Source organism: Galendromus occidentalis, unplaced genomic scaffold, assembly GCF_000255335.2.
Source record: "Galendromus occidentalis unplaced genomic scaffold, Mocc_1.1 scf7180000077389, whole genome shotgun sequence".
Taxonomy (NCBI): Eukaryota; Metazoa; Arthropoda; class Arachnida; order Mesostigmata; family Phytoseiidae; genus Galendromus; species Galendromus occidentalis.
In genome coordinates, this window is record NW_003805377.1 from 1 (window position 1) to 17,919 (window position 17,919).

General features: G+C 50.9%; 3 protein-coding genes across 3 annotated transcripts; 2 read left to right on the forward strand and 1 right to left on the reverse strand.

Moving 5' to 3' along the window:
- Window positions 1-136: 136 nt before the first annotated feature.
- On the forward strand, window positions 137-3,122 carry LOC100905281 (CAAX prenyl protease 1 homolog). Its single transcript, XM_003742431.2, has 12 exons — window positions 137-279; window positions 418-505; window positions 640-741; window positions 853-999; window positions 1,127-1,193; window positions 1,340-1,476; window positions 1,599-1,674; window positions 1,823-1,976; window positions 2,072-2,231; window positions 2,339-2,626; window positions 2,736-2,831; window positions 2,961-3,122. Exons 3-12 carry the CDS (start codon window positions 658-660, stop codon window positions 3,120-3,122), a joined length of 1,371 nt encoding a protein of 456 aa, XP_003742479.2. The 5' UTR covers window positions 137-279; window positions 418-505; window positions 640-657.
- Window positions 3,123-3,751: 629 nt separating this feature from the next.
- On the reverse strand, window positions 3,752-8,261 carry LOC100905429 (rRNA N6-adenosine-methyltransferase ZCCHC4). Its single transcript, XM_018639182.2, has 8 exons — window positions 8,167-8,261; window positions 5,576-5,740; window positions 5,264-5,439; window positions 4,976-5,127; window positions 4,506-4,865; window positions 4,208-4,350; window positions 3,961-4,107; window positions 3,752-3,866 (listed from the first exon to the last, which is right to left on the reverse strand). The coding sequence occupies exons 1-8, from the start codon at window positions 8,259-8,261 to the stop codon at window positions 3,752-3,754; spliced, it is 1,353 nt and encodes a 450-aa protein (XP_018494698.2).
- Window positions 8,262-11,257: 2,996 nt separating this feature from the next.
- Window positions 11,258-17,915, forward strand: LOC100905576 (uncharacterized; the record flags this gene model as incomplete). The annotated part of the gene is made up of 26 exons (XM_029111205.1): window positions 11,258-11,326; window positions 11,428-11,502; window positions 11,590-11,724; window positions 11,839-11,946; window positions 12,064-12,153; window positions 12,314-12,414; window positions 12,563-12,642; window positions 12,753-12,922; window positions 13,052-13,201; window positions 13,319-13,444; window positions 13,638-13,796; window positions 13,897-14,073; window positions 14,171-14,442; window positions 14,551-14,644; window positions 14,761-14,919; window positions 15,021-15,140; window positions 15,315-15,483; window positions 15,650-15,852; window positions 16,036-16,292; window positions 16,395-16,473; window positions 16,601-16,756; window positions 16,849-16,995; window positions 17,124-17,280; window positions 17,430-17,551; window positions 17,652-17,773; window positions 17,885-17,915. Coding segments are annotated over exons 1-26 (3,474 nt in total), but the record flags the coding sequence as incomplete, so codon positions are not given.
- Between the last annotated feature and the right edge of the window lie 4 nt (window positions 17,916-17,919).

The following is a 17,919-nucleotide window of genomic DNA, read 5'->3' on the forward strand; positions in this document are numbered from 1 at the left end:
CCGTGTTGTCGATCTTGCGGCTGCCCTAGGAGCTACATCACGGATTGAGCCCACGGTACCCCCTCATGAGCCACGAGAGGCGCTGTTGAGGGCTCCTGCGCGCGCCGGTCGGCTCTGCCTCCTCGTCGAGTTCAAAACACGGGCCCCCACAGCTCTTGTGGTCCGAGAGCGATCCGCTCCAAAGATAATGGCGAAAGCGGCTCGCCGCATGACTCTCTGTGCAGGCTGCGCTTAAAGCTGATCTTCCACAAGCTACCTCAAGAGGAACCTTGGAGAAAGGTATGAAGTCTAAGAAAGACCAGGGAAGGTATCCTGACATTTGTAAGGGAGAATTCGAACGCTTGACCGGGCCGTTCGGGATGCCGGTGACTGGACCTGACCGTGCCCTCATTCGAGAGTTCGCGACAACTCTTACAGACCAGGGAATTGCTGCCGAAATGGACGAGTATTACTGCTACGATGGTATCTGCGGAGAGCGGCCAGTCGATAAAAACCCAAGAGAGAGGTCAGTCTCCCACTGAACATTCGGGGAGACCCGAGCGCCGGGTTCTCCGCTAGAGAGATTCGGTCAATATCCGATTATTGCGTGGTCATCATTTCTCGAGACATCATTCCGCTATCATTTCCCGAATCTTGCAGGAGTACAAATTCCACGACATGACCGCTGAAGATTTTGTTCGCTCAGCAGCTTTGGTTGTCGTGGCTTGTCATTCGCTGAATATATATCTGCACTACAGACAAGTGAGAGGCTTCTGACCTTCCGGTCTTAAACTTCGGTCGAATCCCACTAACTGAATCAGGGTCAGAAATCCACGACAAAATATTGTTGAGCGTACTGAATTCCTTTCAAAGCGACGACACCTTCGGAGGCATGATGTACTCACATCCGAAGCCGAAGCTGTGATGGACAAGAGACGATTCAGGATGACGCGGCTGTACGCGCTCGAAAAGAACAAATTCCTGCTCATGAAAGTGGCGTTCACTCTGCTGCGTGATCTGGTAAGACTTCAGTCAACTTCGTCGACCGATTCCGACGAAGTCCGTGGGGAACCATTCCCACCCACGCGTTTGCGACCTTATCAGAATCGACACCGACTCTGAAGTCCGCTCCGGTTTTCTATTTCAGATAGTCACGACCTTCCCAATTTATCACTTTGTTTGGACGAACACGCGACATCTCGTGGAAGCCAGCGGTGAGCAATCAAAGATGGACATCTGGCGGTGGGGTCTAATGAGCAACAGCGAGGAACAGTACCCTCTGCTCCGAGCAGCAACTCATATGTGCATGCCTTGTGACCGTGGATGAATGTTCGATCCTTAACCCAAATTATCATTCCAGAACTTGAAGATCGTTTCAACTTCGTTCATAACTGCGTGTTCGGCTCGACAATCGCTCTCGGCAACTCTTTGTTCCATTTCCCGTTGGAAATATATTCGACTCTCTACATCGAGACCAAATACGGACTCAATCAGGAGGTGGGGAATATTAGAGGCTGCTAGGGCCGGGAATAGACCTTCGAGAATTGGAAATCATTCAAATTCTCAGGGGTTCGATATCTTCCAAGACTAGACTCCTGAATCTTGACTCCACCTTGTAGACGCCAGATATATTTCTGAAGCACCAGTTGACGACTCTGATCCGCAGTCAGCTGCTGATCTGCGCCGCTGTGGCAGGTGAACACCATTCCCCGTGATATTATTATCCGAGTTTTCGAATATGTTCCCGCCATGTCGTGTCTAGGCTGATGCGAGGAGGAGCCTCACGGCGAGATAGGCAGTTTTTGAAACGACTCAGGTTCCAAGCGCTTCTTCTTCCCCTTAGGTTTCAGTCTAGTTAGCGGTATCCTGGGAAACAATGCCTTCCTGTTCATCTGGATCTTCATTTCGGTATCCTCGGTGCTTTTCATATTGTTATACCCGAACTGTATAGCACCCATGTTCGATGACTTCACGAGCCTCCCCGAGGGCTCATTGAGGTGAGTTTCCCGGAGCTTCCGGACACAAAAACGGAGATGAACGCTTCCAGGATTTCTTCATGCTCCTCATCACTACTACGGAGTCGACCTTCCAGGGAGAAAATCGAGTGTCTCGCGCGGAAGCTCCGCTTCCCGCTGAGCGGCGTTCTGATCGCTGAGGGTACGAAGCGCATGACGCACGGGGACGTGTATCTATTAGGACTCTCCGTGAATAAATCCGTCGTTCTAGACAAGGATTTTTATGACGCCGTCAAGGTCAGCTCAAGATATTGCCTTGGTGATGGCTCCCCATGGTTCTTCGAAGGTTGATCTGCCCCTCTTCGGCTTAGGACTTTCCAAATTGAAGATCAAACATATTTCAGACGTCACCAACGTATCAGAGAAGACAGCGCTCTCGGAACGACGAACTCTCAGGGTACACCGAGGAACAGGTCCTAGCGCTCCTTTGCCACGAGTTTGGACACTGGAAATCTCATCATAACACTACGCATCTCATCCTGTCCCAATTCCATCTTTTCATCGCTTTCGTCACATTTGTAGTATTCCTGGAGGACAAGAATCTATACCGAGCTTTTGGTTTCGGCAATGAACAGCCGCTCCTGATCGGAATTCTCATAGTCGCGGGGAGCTTGTATCACCCCATAGATGAGGTAATGTGAGGAGTCTCTCCTCGGCATACCACGAGGATCTCCCGAGCACCCTTTCATGATCGGGTTCGATTCGGGGTCAGACTCTCAACGGAAGATTTTTTCCCTCAAGTTCCTGGATAAAGCTTCGGTGCTCATTGCGCGGAGGTTCGAGTTCCAGGCAGATTCATTTGCTAAACGCCATAATTTCGGCTCGGAACTCAAAAAGGTGAGTTTGTTTTCCCGGAAGCTCATTGGTAGTCGCCAATGGGCTAGTCAAGTCTTCACGTCGATCAATGATCAGGGAGAAAACATGTTCTCATCAGATCTCTCGAGCTTTCTCCATTTCGCTCCGCAGGCTGTGATGATTCAAGAAAGATTTACGTGGAAATTCCCTATCGAAGACTGGATGTTCTCTTGTGCGTACAACACGATCCCGCTGCCCCTGGAGAGATTCCGAGCGCTTGGGAGCACAGACGATGTGAAGGGAACGAAGCCGAGTATACGTGATGGCAGCTAACTCGACATCTCTCGATACGCCCTCGATGAGGAGTAGGTATCAATGCAAACCCCTTTGGATTCCATGGATCCGAGATCTCAGCAATAGGATGGCGATGCAGACCCGCTCGAACGGGGGACTTCAGAGAGTTCGCGCTTCTCTGATTACTTCACCAATGGGCGGTCAGGAATTGCTTCATTTATGCTCAGAGAATAGTTTTCGTACTTGGATAAAAAATGATAGGCTCCGCTCGCGTGCCGGACTTCGCCATCTTTAACTTTGTTCCATCCGCCCCATCAAGGGAGGGTCTGTTCAGATTGAGTCCCGTTTGGACAAATGAGTGAAGAAGGAAATAAACTTCCGGAAAGTAAGTGATCTGAAGTCCGAAAAGTTGATCCTAGTGATTCATCAATCGTTCGAATATGTTCCCTTATCCAGAGATATATAGAAAGAGCCCATGCGGGGAGTAGCGACCGACCGTCCATCTTAACGGCTTCCCGACAGGGTCAGCCGTGGAACTGAGACTCTGCGTGCAGTTCATGAGACGATGATAGCCGGTATCCCTAATTTCCTCAGAGGTCCATGCCGAAGAGAGAGAATAGAGGAAGTCGACGCTCGGCGCCTGGGCACGATTCAGGACGAGTGTAACTCTATCTTCCTCTTTTATTTCTCGTCCTCCGTTCCGTCGATCCACTCGGTCTCTTCGTTGATCGTTCGACACCGCGCCGAGCTCCACATTGCTGTTCCAGGTGACATCTTTTGCATCTGCAAACCCGAAAAGAAGTAAACTTCGGCAAGGTCCGCAATCGGAGAGTCCTAGAGAATCGCGATCATCGAGGAGAAGATAAAGCTCCCTTACTTGATGCAGTGGGTCCATTTTGATTTGATACAACGAGAACACAGATCGCAATGTTTGTATTCCTCGTGGTTTCTAGAGCAGCAAGCGTTGCATTTCTCACAGTGCCTATTGATCTTGTGGACCCATCGTTCACAAGCTGGACAGTATCTGAATCGGGAAGCTTCTTAGTGACCTAGCCCTACGATTAGACATTTCTCGATAAAGCCAAGGATCGTCGGATTCGCTCGATCCACCAAGCAAATCTCACTTGTATTCGTCTTCGGGCAGCCGGATCGAGCTGAGTGGGATATCCGTGAATAGTCGCACGGGGCTGGAATTCTTCATTTTCCGATGATTCCGATAACGGACAGAATAATCACACATCTTCAATTCGGGGAAATGCAGCTTGACCTTGAATGAAAGGCATTTTTCAGACGAGGAACTTCCTGTCTGGAAGGGGGCGGGGCCTGGGCCAATACTCGAAGATGAATGGAACCGATACATGGACGATTCTCATTCACGTTTCGGGAATTCCTCCCCTGCGCCTCACCCTCGCGCCAGATTACCTGAGCTTCATTGAAGTATGGGAAGACGAGAATTGTGCGACCGCATCCAGCTTTGCTCTTGATTCTCTGCAAGGTACAACTTAGAGGTCCCAAGAGACCGCCAAACGGGGGATCCACAAGTATGAGGAATTCATCGAGGCCCTCTGCATCGGACGATTCGTCCGTTTCGGATCCTACGAATCTCCATAGCTCGCTGTTGTCGCCCTTGCGGAATGCCAGTGCATTGAACGCATTGAACCAGGTGAAGACTCGTTCCCCGAAGAAAGCCTCGAATCTGCGATCAATATCCGCCAGATGACTCGAGACGTGAGAGACATGCTGGAGATGCTCGAAGACAGACGGTGTCCCAATGCAGAGCACCTGGAGCAAATCATAATTGTTCAAGCTCGGAAGGAATCTTGCTCCTTTTCGTCCTTCACACAGAATCCGTTCTGGTTGGGTGCGATGGGGGTATTCGGGACAGGACTTACTTTTCTGAACCTCGACGCGAGATCGATCAAAAGATGCAGAGTTTCCTCTGAGAAATGATATTGAGCAGTGCATTTATTATTCGAGAGCTGGCTCAAGAACGTGGTGGGCGAAGCCATCAGGTCCACAGAAATCGGTTCGCGACGATGTCGACCTGCAAAGAAAGACTCCGTCGTTAGGGATCAACTCCCACCTGTCGGCCAATGCATACATTTTGGGGTTCTCCCACGGATTGATCGTCAAACCTTATTTTGAGAAATTATACTGGGGCCCGGGGAAATTTGCCTCACATTGCGGGTCTATGAGTATTCTGCAGCAGCTTTCGCAGAAACGGTAAAAGTCGTCGGGAGTCGCAGGCGGCTCGATGTGAGCCTCTTCGGGCAGAATTTCGTCACGGATATCGTCCCAAGTTTTGGCTGGCTTCTTCTGCTCGTAAGGGACGTACAGAGGACATATTTTTCTATCGCTGCAGAGAATGCATTCTATGAGAATGGGAACCTCATGCTTCCTGACGGGAATAAGGATCAAGACAGTCCTCTTGCGAGTATTCCGATTCGAGATCCCGATGATATGAATAATAGAACAGAGGAATTCTCACGAACCGGCACGCAGAACAAGCGAAGAATTTTTTCCCCACCCGATCGAAAAGGAGCGCCGGACCGTGCGCACAGGCTGGCGCAGTCTTCGGATCACTAGGAAGCACTTTGACGAACTCGATAAGCGGATTCATTTCGGATCTCACCCCTCTAATGCTCAGCCAACACACACTACGGATCACGAAGTCAACGTCGCATCTTCAAAGCAAGTCTAGCAATGTCGAGACCTCTGCTGCTCTAGCAGCGACCTCTGAGCTCGGCATGGTGTTGCGGATCGCGCTGATAGAAGTGTCTTTTTCGTCTGAAAATATCCGCGCTTTCCTGAAAAATCGAACGCGACCGAGACGTGGAGAGGAGGATTGTGTAAGGGCAGACGCTGCAAGAGGTAGCCACGTTCCTATTCGAATTTGGCGCCAAACAGCATCGGAGCGCGGCGAGTTTTCTTGCGTATCGCGTCGTGGCTTCCCCGGCCGCAGCGGCGTGTATCGTTCCAGCGCCATACGGAACTGGTCGTCAACAGTTGCGAAACGTGTCCCTTCGATGCTCGAAGCGGACTGCCCTGATTCCGGCCCAAAGCCCGACTTGATGGACCCCTCGGACTTTTTTCTTCTAAGATTTCTTCCTCGTCTCTAATTTGCGATACCGAGAGCTTTCAAGATCAGTATTGGTTCGAGAACTAGAAAATTCCCGTCAAATTAGCCGTTTAAGCTCTTCTCCGGACTGGTTTTATGCACCGAGAAGCTTGATGCCCGAAGTGGACGGATCTTCTCGGGGTCTCATCTGACGACGGTCAATACTTCTCGCCGAAAGATTTCGATGTGGAAGACCTTGCCTACCTGCTAGGATCGAGATGCGAGAGACGCAGGGATTTTTAGCCGTGTAAAGATGCCGACGCTCGGAACGATCTCTTTCACGGAGGCATTCTCTCTGCGCGCTTCGCAAGAGACTGATCGGGAGGAAATATTGGGCCGAATATCCGCTCGCTCTAACGAAAACTTGGACGAGAAAAAGTCGAATAGAGTTCTACGTATATATTAGTTTGCTGATGATCCAATGATGTCACGAGCTCATTGATGATAAGACTTACCTGCAGTCGGCGGAACTCGGAGCTCGGTCGAGGTTAGGAAATTCCGAAGACTGTGGATTCCTTCTCTGACGAATCCCTGCAGGACCTCAGCGGACTAGCCGACATAGTCTCTGGTGAAAATCAAGCGATGGAATATTTGTTTCAGAGGTTACGGCTGGGAGTCCACATGGGTCACACCGCAGCACTCGCCAGGACGCGGCCCTCAGGGGGAAGCCCAAATGGGATCAGCTAAGACTTCGCAGTTACTCCGTAGTCATTAACCTTCGGCAATGGAGAGATTCCTTGAAGGAATCCGGTGCCTCCGAGTCTCTCCCGATTTGAGAAACTCGGCTCTGTTCTCCGTCACCTTATCGTACGAGCCAAAAGCGAGCTTTCTGTAGTCTCAGTCCAGGATCAGCTGCGAAGAGGCCCTCTGACTTCGCTGTATCCTCGTCCCCATGACCTCGAGGTTCAATGAGATGCCTCTACGTACCGTCTAACTTGGATTATTCCGAAATCGACTAGCTGATACTCTCAATGCTGAGGGTCCCTCACATTTTTCGACGAGAGCTCTGCCCACTAAAGCTGCTTAGGAGCGAGGTCGCTGTAACGCGGGATTTCAGGATTCTCACAAGCGAACGAATTTAGTGCTCATGGGATTTCGAATGGAGGCATGCATCTCTCACTAAACCGGTGTTCCCCAGCTATGATTCTTCAGAAAGATGATTCTTCAGAAAAGCTATGATTCTTTAGAAGAGTCAAGGAAGCTTCTATCATAGGAGTCCAGTGGGGTCTGGGCCTAAGAAGCAAAGATTGATTACGCAATCTGAGCAGGTCTGGGATGCGAGCTGCTTTACGACACTATGAGCAATATAATCATATGACGGAGTGAAATTCGCTGCGATTCTCCCAGGTCGGGCGAACAATTCCAGAATGCTTATGAACATGAAAAAGGATGTAGCGATTCCGTCCATCGTGCAGGAGGATTCGTAAACGCTCGTCGTACCATTCGGTTGCACAGCACCGTGTCTCTGATGGGACTCTGATACGGGTGTGACATTTGATGGAAACACGTCCATCCAATAGGATCAGTAGGCCATACTTCCGGCTCTTACGCCCTAGTTACTCAATCCTCGAGCACCTGCCTCCATTGTGCGTCCGGTCGAAAGTCTCTACTCGAAATTATTAGAAAACAGGCACGATAGAGAACTGCGCACCCCATGACATTCCCCAATGAAAGGATGCGACGATAACATGTCATTCGATTGATACGCGAATGAAATCTAGATTCATAGGAGCCGGGATCGACAGCGCCGGGCACGCCCGATCTAGGTTGGAAATGCCATCGATTCACCCGGTTGTCGAGCAACGTCCGCGCACGGTCAAGGACTCAACAGAGTGAGCCCTTCTCAAGCGTATAATGATCATGCGGTAAGTGTATGATGGTCCAACGGTGCGAGTTACCAACGCCGCCGGCTCCGTCAGCAACAACACTGAACGCTCTGTTAGCGAAGCGTGCATTGGATCGCACGCAGAGTACGAGTCCTGCAGCATTGGCGTCCAGGAGCTCAGAGCTTCAACAGTGGCTTCGTACAGCGTATGTGTCCGCTGTAACGTCAACGTCATCTCGTGTTAGAAGCGTAGGAGAAGCGAAAATCACATTCCCATCCGAAGGACATCCAAGGCTTTGTAAGGAGTATTCGTGCAAGGTTCAGCCTTCGAAGACCCTGGAGGGCCTGAGGCACTCGAATTCTACACAGGACTCGAACCCATAGATCCGACCACGAATTTGTGGAAACGTAGCCGATTCGACATGAGACGACGTCAGAACATCGCCCTAACGGCAATTGCAATCTGGCTAGCCCTAGAAGGTGAGCAGACAATATCAAGCGCACGATTTTCCTGCTTCCTAGCTGCTTTCGGAAACTCCGCGGCGGACCATAAAGGTGGCGGCGAGAATATGTCACCCGAGAGCTGGAGGGCTCAGCCGGCTCCCGCTCGAAGACTGCCCTAGGATTCCCGGGAGAAACTGTCCCGGTCCCGGTCCCTTTACGCTCCTCGTATGTCATATGCGTACTTCGATTCAGAGTGAACGCCCTCGCGGTCGGAGCAACCCGCATTTCGGCGTAGCATGCTCTGGTTCGTTTCTTTCATTTTCGACTCACCCGCTTTGTTAGCATCGCGGATGCGCAATAAAACACTTACGAGCAGTCATGATTTCGGGGAAAGGCGAATCTCGGGGTGATTCCGTGATCGGGCCTCGCTCGTTGCCTCAAAGTCATCACATTGCATATTCCCCCCGGAAAACCGGGGCGGGATCCGGAAACCCGCCAACTCACGTAATGGCTTCAACTTGGAGGATTTGCTCCGAGGCCAGGCACCGTAGGGGAATCCGCGCAGCACGGAGCAGGATTATGGAGTGGTATAATCGCTTTTATTCGTACCAGGTGTCGTTGCGACAGATGTCGAGCTGCGGCCGGTCATCGATCACGACGGAGCGAGCCGAAAAACGATGAAACTCTGCAAGAGGACTCTCGCAGATTGCGACGCCGGTGCGCGGAGCTGTGTGCTGTGAGTAGCTTCCGTTTTAATCAGAAGCGAGTCAGAATATCAATTCGCGCGGCTCCGCAGAGGGATAGAAGCATACGACGGAAACCACCGAGTGGATCCTTGTCCTCCACAGGGGCTCGGTTGGTCTCTGGGTAGTTCAGGAGAGGGAATCGAAATCCCTCAGAGAAGAGAAGATGGTTCCTCTGGGAGAAGAACCATGGTTTCTCTGGGAGAAGAACCTATGTATCTCCCCCGGAGTGACATTTGGGTAGCCGCTAGGCTGATCATGAAAAATCCAGCGAGAATGTAGAAGAATGATGCGATTTTCGGCGGTGGATTCGCGATTCGATTGCATTCTAGCGTAACTCATCTCCGACGACTGGCTGAGCGAAGCCGTTCTGCCCTGCAGAGCTTGGAGGAGAAGTATAAGTACGCCGTGCACGGCAATGACGTCATTCATACATTTGTACAAGTGGTTGGTAGAGCGTGCCATGAGGGGTCGGCACGCCCCGGTGGCTTGACGCACATCGGTCCAGCGAGAGGTCCGCTTGCAACCTTTCCAAGGACGCGCTTTCGATGATTGCCATCTCCATTTACAGTGGGCGCTCCCAGGGTTCCCTGATCGCAAAATCCTCTTTCCCTATGCATAAGCCAAAATTCTCGACTCTCGCTCCAAGAACGCAAGATTCTCGGATGTCGGCTGGTTTCCTACCCGAGATGCGCGAATATACAAGATACAAGATATAGTTGAATATATGGAAGGAAATGGAATTTTCCTTCGGAAAATTCAACTCCGATCATCGTCTCGCGAGACCCTTCCTCCCAGGAAGCCCGTTTCGAGATCTATCAATCCACTTGAGGGAGGATATAAGGACACAGCTGGTCGAGTGGGAATGGGTGGGGATCAGAAATCGTTTACGAATCAAGATATTCACTCCTCTCCTCCATTCATTGAAAATAGGGAAATGCCGTGCGATCATGGGACCTGCAACGAAATGGGTTACTGTGTATGTCATCCGTGCTGGGATGGCGAATCCTGTGACGATCTACGTGAGTATACCTGTCTGTTTCGAGTATGGATGTCTCATATCGATGCGCTATGAGGGAATACCGTGGGGCCCGTGATGGTTTTGGGCCTGACGACGGCTGCTGAGGGCGTAGTCCCCGGGATTCAGGAAATCGATGACAATCACGAGAATGTCTTCTTTCTCTACTTTCACTCCGGCATAGTGGATATATGGACTCCCTCATTCGAACAACGCGACGTCTCAATCGTCGTTCCGAACCCCTGGAGTGATTCACCCATTTATACAGTCAGTGCTCTGGACAGGTGAGCGGACCGGAAGCAAGTAATCGGAATTCTTAATTCATATCCACGGGTGCATTCCTCAATTTACCCCGATTCTGCAGGGACATCAACACCACATGCGCTGATGCTCAAGGGGCTCCGTGCAGCTGTGCTCAAGTATCGTACGCTTTCATATCAGGGAACCAGAAAGAGGTACACTTGAAGATCTTTCGCATCTTATTATTCGAACCACCGCACCTGGGGTCCCATCCGATGAATGATTCCTCGCGAGATCCAATTCAATTACGGAAGGATCACTGTTTCCCTGAGATAGCCCATCAGGACGAGCAGCAATCTTCTCCCCTTGATGAATCCAAACTTGTGCTTATTCACAGGTGTTCACCCTCAATGAGTCCTCCGGACTCCTATATGTCTCAGACCCGTCGCTGTTCCTGGAACGCGGCGTTTTCCACCTTGAAATCGGCGCCTGGAGCCGAGAGACAGCTGATAATGACACGGACCCCGACAGCGTGATGAAGCTCCGAGTCGCTTCTCAAAAGGTTCCCTGCAGGAGGCTGCCCACATATCCTTGAGTGGATTCCCCGCGTACACATATTTCCTCTCGAGTTCTCCCTCTCGAAAGACCTGATTGCCATACCGCTTGATCGGACGCTTTCTCGCGCAGGGCTCATCTGAGCATCCGGCGAATGCCATCTCTGAACATCATCGAGGCAAACGTGATGTGCAAATCTCGCAGGACGAACTCGTCCCAGAGGAGGACAGTCAGAACTACAAAACGGATTTCAAGCTCACCCTCAAGAGCGGAGAACCAGACGCTATGGAGATTGGCAAGGTAATCGTACCCTGAAGAAGCGGGTCCTTGTGTCACCCTCCTGATTAAGTACAGATCCAGACTCGGATCTGATCAGGGCCTCATCCGAATTTCTACCGCAGGTTCTCAACTTCGAACTAGAAGTGAGCGTGCCTCCGACCGAACGACTCGATCTCCAACTCGATATATTCACCAAGGTTCGTGACTTCGCTCATTTTGTGAAGCGATCCCGCGATAACGACGGTACTCGCTCTAAACAGCTGATCACTCTTCTTCACCCCCAGGACGTGGTCGCGGACTCCTACAACCCAGTCCTGAACATTTACAATATCGAAACGAAAGTACCCCCGGAGATGACCCTCAGTTCCGGGGAACCCCAAGTTAGCAAAATGCTGAGCAACCAGCAGGGCAGCAACGTGGTACGCATTCCGGATCCGCTCTCATGGATATCTATGTTGAAGTTTGGAGAGAGGAAGAGACGGACTAATCCTTCGGCGTTTCTGAGCAGGGATAACGCGTGTTCTTGTTTTCAGTACGATCGAATCCTGATTAACTTCGGAGACATCATCAATCCCGATACCTTCCGGAAAATCGTGATCACGTTCTCCGTGACCGCTGTTCGCGTCAAGTCTACGTACAAGGTTCGATCGTGAGAAAATCTGAAAGCGGCCGAGGACGACGCAGACCCTCGATGAGCACCCTGAGTGTCCTATTCTAGACTCAATCCTGAGAATGATTGCCTCTCTTTATTTTGACAGATCCATTACGTGACCGTAGGAGCCGAATACGACTTTGAACGCTTCATCTGGATCTCTCAGACAGAGGTCTCGATGCAAAACGTGAAACCGGTAAGAGCTATTCTGCACGCGCCTCGCACGAATAAGAAAAAACGATTTGAGGCCGCGTAATTCAGTTTATCCGAGACCTCGAGGAATATGGAGGCTCTATCAGCCCTCAGTTACGGCCCGCTTTCCTCGTATTCATGGAGATTTCCGGAATTACCCGCAGAACGAAGACGAAAAAATAGTCGAGGCAGATTTCGACGGGCCGAAAGAAATCGCTATGGACAGCGCTGGTATTTACACACTCGACGCCTTCATGAAAATCAGGTGAGACGACGGACGCCAGATAACGGTATACGACTCGTATATGTCGTACGTGAGTCATATACGTCGTGCATTGTAGACCGAGAGCTTGCGGTCGGCTCTTGAGCATCAAATCCGTTTTTCGAGCGCTGTCTCTTTCTCTCGTCACCAGGTCGGATAAGGTTTCAATCAAAGTCCGCGGACCCACTGCGCTGGAGGACGTCCTTAGCGTCGGCAATCTTGGAGTCGCAGGTACTGGAAGTTGGTCCTCCGAATTCAACAGGACAGGTTTCACGAGAACAATGCTCTCATGGGTTAGGCATGATCATGATTAAAAATGAACCTCGGTTTGAATTCGGCAGGGTTCGGAACAAACTACATGGCCGTACCTCAGAACGTAGATCATTACAAAACCGAGCGGGTTCAATCGGCCACGAAAGAAAGCTTCAAGTCAGCGTCGATCGACCTTGGAATTCTGACCAACATCGGATCAATGTATCAGAAGCCCCGAACGGCAAACAACGAAAACAAGGCAAGAACTTTCCACACATTTTTCCCACCCGGAGCAGACTAACGATGTCCATAATTCGTGCTCGACTGACGAGGGGGCTTGCCAGAGAAAAGACGTTCGCACAGGAAATGATTTCGACTTCTATTCTAGGTATCATTCACTATCGGACTGTTCGCTCTGACACGACCCGACACAATCGGGAATGAGGAGCAGTTCTCCATAGCCATCGAAGTTGCGGGCAAGGTCCTGTGGCAGGACACTTTCCGGGTCAACATCACCGAACGAAACGACAACGAAACTGTGAGTACGCGCTGCTCCTGATGAATCGGCCGACGCCTGACAGAGACGATTCGAGGACTGCTGAGATCCCCAACAGATTCGTCGGCTCTTCGTATTCATCACGATCTCCAATTTCAGCTGACCAACATAGAAGATTCCAGAGTAGTCGTCGCCCCCCAGAGGGCTCTCTTAGGCAACCTCCTCCAGTATGAAGTGCATCTAAATCTGACGAGCTCGGCATTCACGGAAATATTCATAGTTCAAGTGGGTTTCCCTCCGCTGAAATATGCATACGTTTCGATTGGCCGAAATCACGGAAACTCGGTTTCCATATCCAACCATGCATGCAATGACATCCGCAACGATCCGCATCCGTACACTGACCCGTGGAGATTCGTTTAGCATCGCCGATTTGCGGTCGGTGTCACAACGTTTGACTGATTTTGTTCCTCGACAGTCACTCGAACCGGGCAACCCTGTAACTCTATGCTCTGCTCGTTTTGATCAAGTCAAGAGCGGATTCAACGTGATTTGGGCGAACAGCTCAAGCTCAAAGGCTACGAACGATGGCGAGCAAGTGACAATCGACATGGGCCGGATTTTCGTTTCCGATCAGGTTCGCATCCCGCAACCCCTTCGAAGTGTAGAAGGTCGAATAGTGACGAGACTCCGGGCTTCTCAGAAGGCTCCACTGAACAGAGAATTTTTTTCCTCAGCGAAATGGCATCCAGGCCGCCGAAAGTACAGCGGTCCTCCACGTTTTCTTCTTTGTGGATCCCGAGTCCTCCGAAGGGCCCAAAGGGGAAGCCAATCCGGTACCGGTGAAGCTGAAGATCGGCAAGCGTGAGGATCCAGTGATCGTTCCAACTGATCCGCTCATCATCGAGCCGAAGGTGAGGTGGAACAGCAATCGCGCCCCTCCTTGGTCTTCCGAAATGGAAGACCAAGTGCCTTCTGGGAGGCTTCTGAACGGGCGGAATCGCTTTGCAGAGATACACCAATCCGCCAGAGGTGCGAACGGAGGACGCCGTCACCTGGAGAGAGATCTATGTGGGGGGCGCTGTAGCATTTGACATCATTGTGTCCCTCCCCCTGAATGCGTTCTACACGAATCTGTCGCTGAGCGTCACCGATCTCAGCAACATCAATCTGCCCGGAGCGCATATTTGCCGAGCGCGGGTATCTCATATCGGTCGAGGGCTACCCTGCGCGCAGGCTCAGCGGGAATCCCTCAACGAAAACGCGATCACCAAAATCAAAGTGTAAGACTTCTCTGACACGCTTCGCTTCCCGGTCTGTCCGGGGACCACTTGCCCCTATTCAGGTTTAATCCTCAACAAAATCTGAGTGAGGGGCGAAAAAAATTTCAGTCAACCCGAACGTCAAGACGAAGATTCCGTGTTCGTGCAATTCGACCGACTCTGTCACGTTGGCACATCCCCCGGCAATCAAACGGAATCTCAAGTGAGTTTCCAAAGTTCCGGACGGTCCAGCTGGAACTCGAATTTTGTCCCAAGTTCTGAGCACTTGATCGAGACTAGAGAAGGGTAGATTGCCTTATTCGAATCACGCTCCCACAGGTAATCATAAATGTGGTAGCCAACCTTCAAGGAGAGCAAAGTTTCACAAACGGTCAACCTTTCCCTTTGCACACGGTTCTATCTCTAAACAACAAAGCCTTCTTCCAAGATGATCGGAAATTCATCATGGCCAGACCGCCATCAAAAGATTTCCTGAAGGTAGGTGCCTGGGAGCGAAATGCCCCGAGCAGGATCACGAATTTCTCCGGGTAATTATCCGCGTTCAGAATTTATTTTGACTCAAAACGCTTCCATGACAGAATCAACAAGCCTTTGTCTACTTCGACAACATCAGCCCATCATTCGTTCCGGGAGGCGTTGGTGAAATCGAAATCGTGCTCAAAACGCCTCCCAAGAGCATGGCACTCTACCTCGTAGAGGTAAGATTCGCTTTGCGTGGGGAAGTCCTCCAGTCCGAGCTTGGGTCCTTGGCTTGGAGATTTCTGACTTCTGTTCCACCGTCGCGTCGAACGTTCTCGATCTTCAGGAGAACTGAAGCGAAAAAAACGCTTCAAGTTCGCGAACAGAATCACTACTATCCATTCCATCAACAGCTGTCGAGCAATGATCCAGACGTAAGTGTCTGTATCCTGAAGATCAAATCGATTGGGGACTCAATGCCCTGCGTGGAAGACTCTACGCCGGCTGAGTACTTGCTCCACTCCGATTCTGACAATGGTAACAAGAAGGCTTCTTTGGCCCTCAACGCTCTTGCCAACGTCGGTGAGTTTCCTTTAGACGAGACAGCAGCTGTTTCTAGCGTCTGTCTGTCTTAGCTGATCTCTGATATCGGCTCGATACACTAAGTTAGTCACATGCATAGATCTTTGTCACTCGATGAACCTGAGATCACGATGATGCACCGATTTTCGACATATTCTTCTTCCAGGCACGTACCCAATGAAGCAGGGTCGATTTTTGGATCCGAACTCGTTGGTTTTCACCGCTATCGTGAAAATCGGTAGCCGTGCCACACGGAACAAGGCGCTGAAACTCAAAGTTTCCTACGGCTCGAAAGGCCAAATAGACGACACCATCATCCTCCCCGTCTCCACTTCTCACAACACCACTGGACTCGTCACCTCGAATGGAGTAAGTTATCTTACAGTCTTCGGACGATAGTTTCGTTTCTCGAATGACCCCCACTCTTCCCCGTTGACCATCCTCACGGAGACTCTCGAGCCAGGAAACATCTCCGGGGAGAAGCGTGGAATTCTCCCTGGAAAACTCCGTGGAGTTGGAGGGCGCTCATTTACGCTGAACGACTCGTTCCAGGGGTCTATACCACCTCGCACGCTCCAATTGGCGCCTTCCGAGGCCGCCTTGACGACGATCGCCCCGGGTGCGATAACCATGGTCACGCTAACGACCGAATTGGTAGAGTTCACCTCGTCAAGGCTGCGTTTCGACCTGACTCTGGACGACGGTCTCGTCCGGTCCACTGATTTGGAAGTCTGCCATGAGGGCATCAGTCACCTCGGCAAAAACTACCCCTGTTCCTCACCCGACCAATGGAGCAAACACGGAGAAGGGTCAGAAAGAATTCTTAATTATTCCCTACGGAGTCAGATGTAGTGAAGGCGCTATCCTCGCCCTGTAATTTGCATTCACGGTATTATTCATCCTCCTCGCAGTGAAAATCTCCTCGGACAATACAACCTCGGTCTAGTCTGCAATTCGTTTATTGAACGATCCAAACAGGAAGAAAATTACGTGAGTCCCCCAGAATAGAGTGTTCTGGTGCTCTCCTATACCGTAGAAGCCCTTATCCGAATCACCAGCCTTGGAAACCCTCTTGAGCTGGATATGAATCGTAAGAAGCTCCTACTTCACTTTACAGCTGCGATTCACGGTTCCAATACTACTGAAGCCCGGCGCAAAATACACTGATGGCACCCCACTGGCCATCAGCTCTCAGCTCGTGACCAGTGCTGGGAAAGATCAGAAGAATTTGAAGCTGACAGTCAGCGAGAAGGCTGAGCAAACCATCGGAACGGTAAGTCATGGCTTCCTTCGAAAATTCTTCCGAATTCCACACCTTCAGATTGCCATCGAACGCATACGGAACTTAACCGATGTCAAATGCAGTTCTTCGAGCCATCGGTCAAGCAGACGAAGAGCGATGAGGAGAGCATAGGAATTCGTCAGAGGCGATGGATATCCTTCAACATCACCGTTCCGAAAGGCGCAATGACGGAAGTGTCCGTCAAAGTGCAGGGCGCTAGATCCGATAAGGTACAGACCGACACGACAAATACGGAATATGGACGAAGCGCGACGAAGCTCTTGGACATTTTCGAAACCGCCAACGCGGAGTATTAGATTCCGAGAGGCTCCGCTAACTACGAGCGCTCCCGCTTCAGGTTGCGATCATTGTGCTCCACGATCTGCGCATATCGGCCGTCGGACGCAACATTCCATGTTATCGAGACAAAAAACTCCAAGTCACCCTGGGCTCATCGTTTGGAAACGTTCAACATGACAAGGCCTCAGCCCCCCTAGGATATTTTGCGAACCCCGGTACGTACGCTCCGAATCCCTAATGGGTCCGCAACTTGGACGAAAATATTGTTTCCCTCGCGAGTTCGAGGCTGGCGACTGCTCGTTGTCTGTTGCGTGGATTCAACAGTCCATGTGGGACATTCTCGCAACCTCGAGCTCCCTTCCAGGTTACAGTCATGTGCGAGGACGCTTCCAACAAGGAGACGATGATATTGTCCTCGAGGCTTTGGTGGAAATGACGGATCACGAAACAACTGACGATGGGAGTAAACATCCAATCACCATCAAGGTATGATGAATATTCTTCAGAAGTCGCAACGAATGAATTTCCCCGTCATGAGGATAGATTATCGACAAGCGACTAAATCTAAAGAAGAATCATTCTCAAGGTCGGTATGGCCGGATGGGAGGGTGAAGCTCGGCAAGAGCTCACCGTTGTTCGTACCGGTAAAGAAGCGACTGCGATCGACGTGAAGCTCACCGTCAACAATCAAGCTCCATTCGAGAGAGGGTAAGGAATTCTCTGCCGCATTCCACAAGACTCGTGGGAATGTTCGACCTTGCATCCGGAATTTTCGAGCGGGCACCTAGCGCGATTCGAGCCCGAGATGATGCTTTGCAGGAATGAAATTCCCGTCATGGCCGAGCTCAAGCATT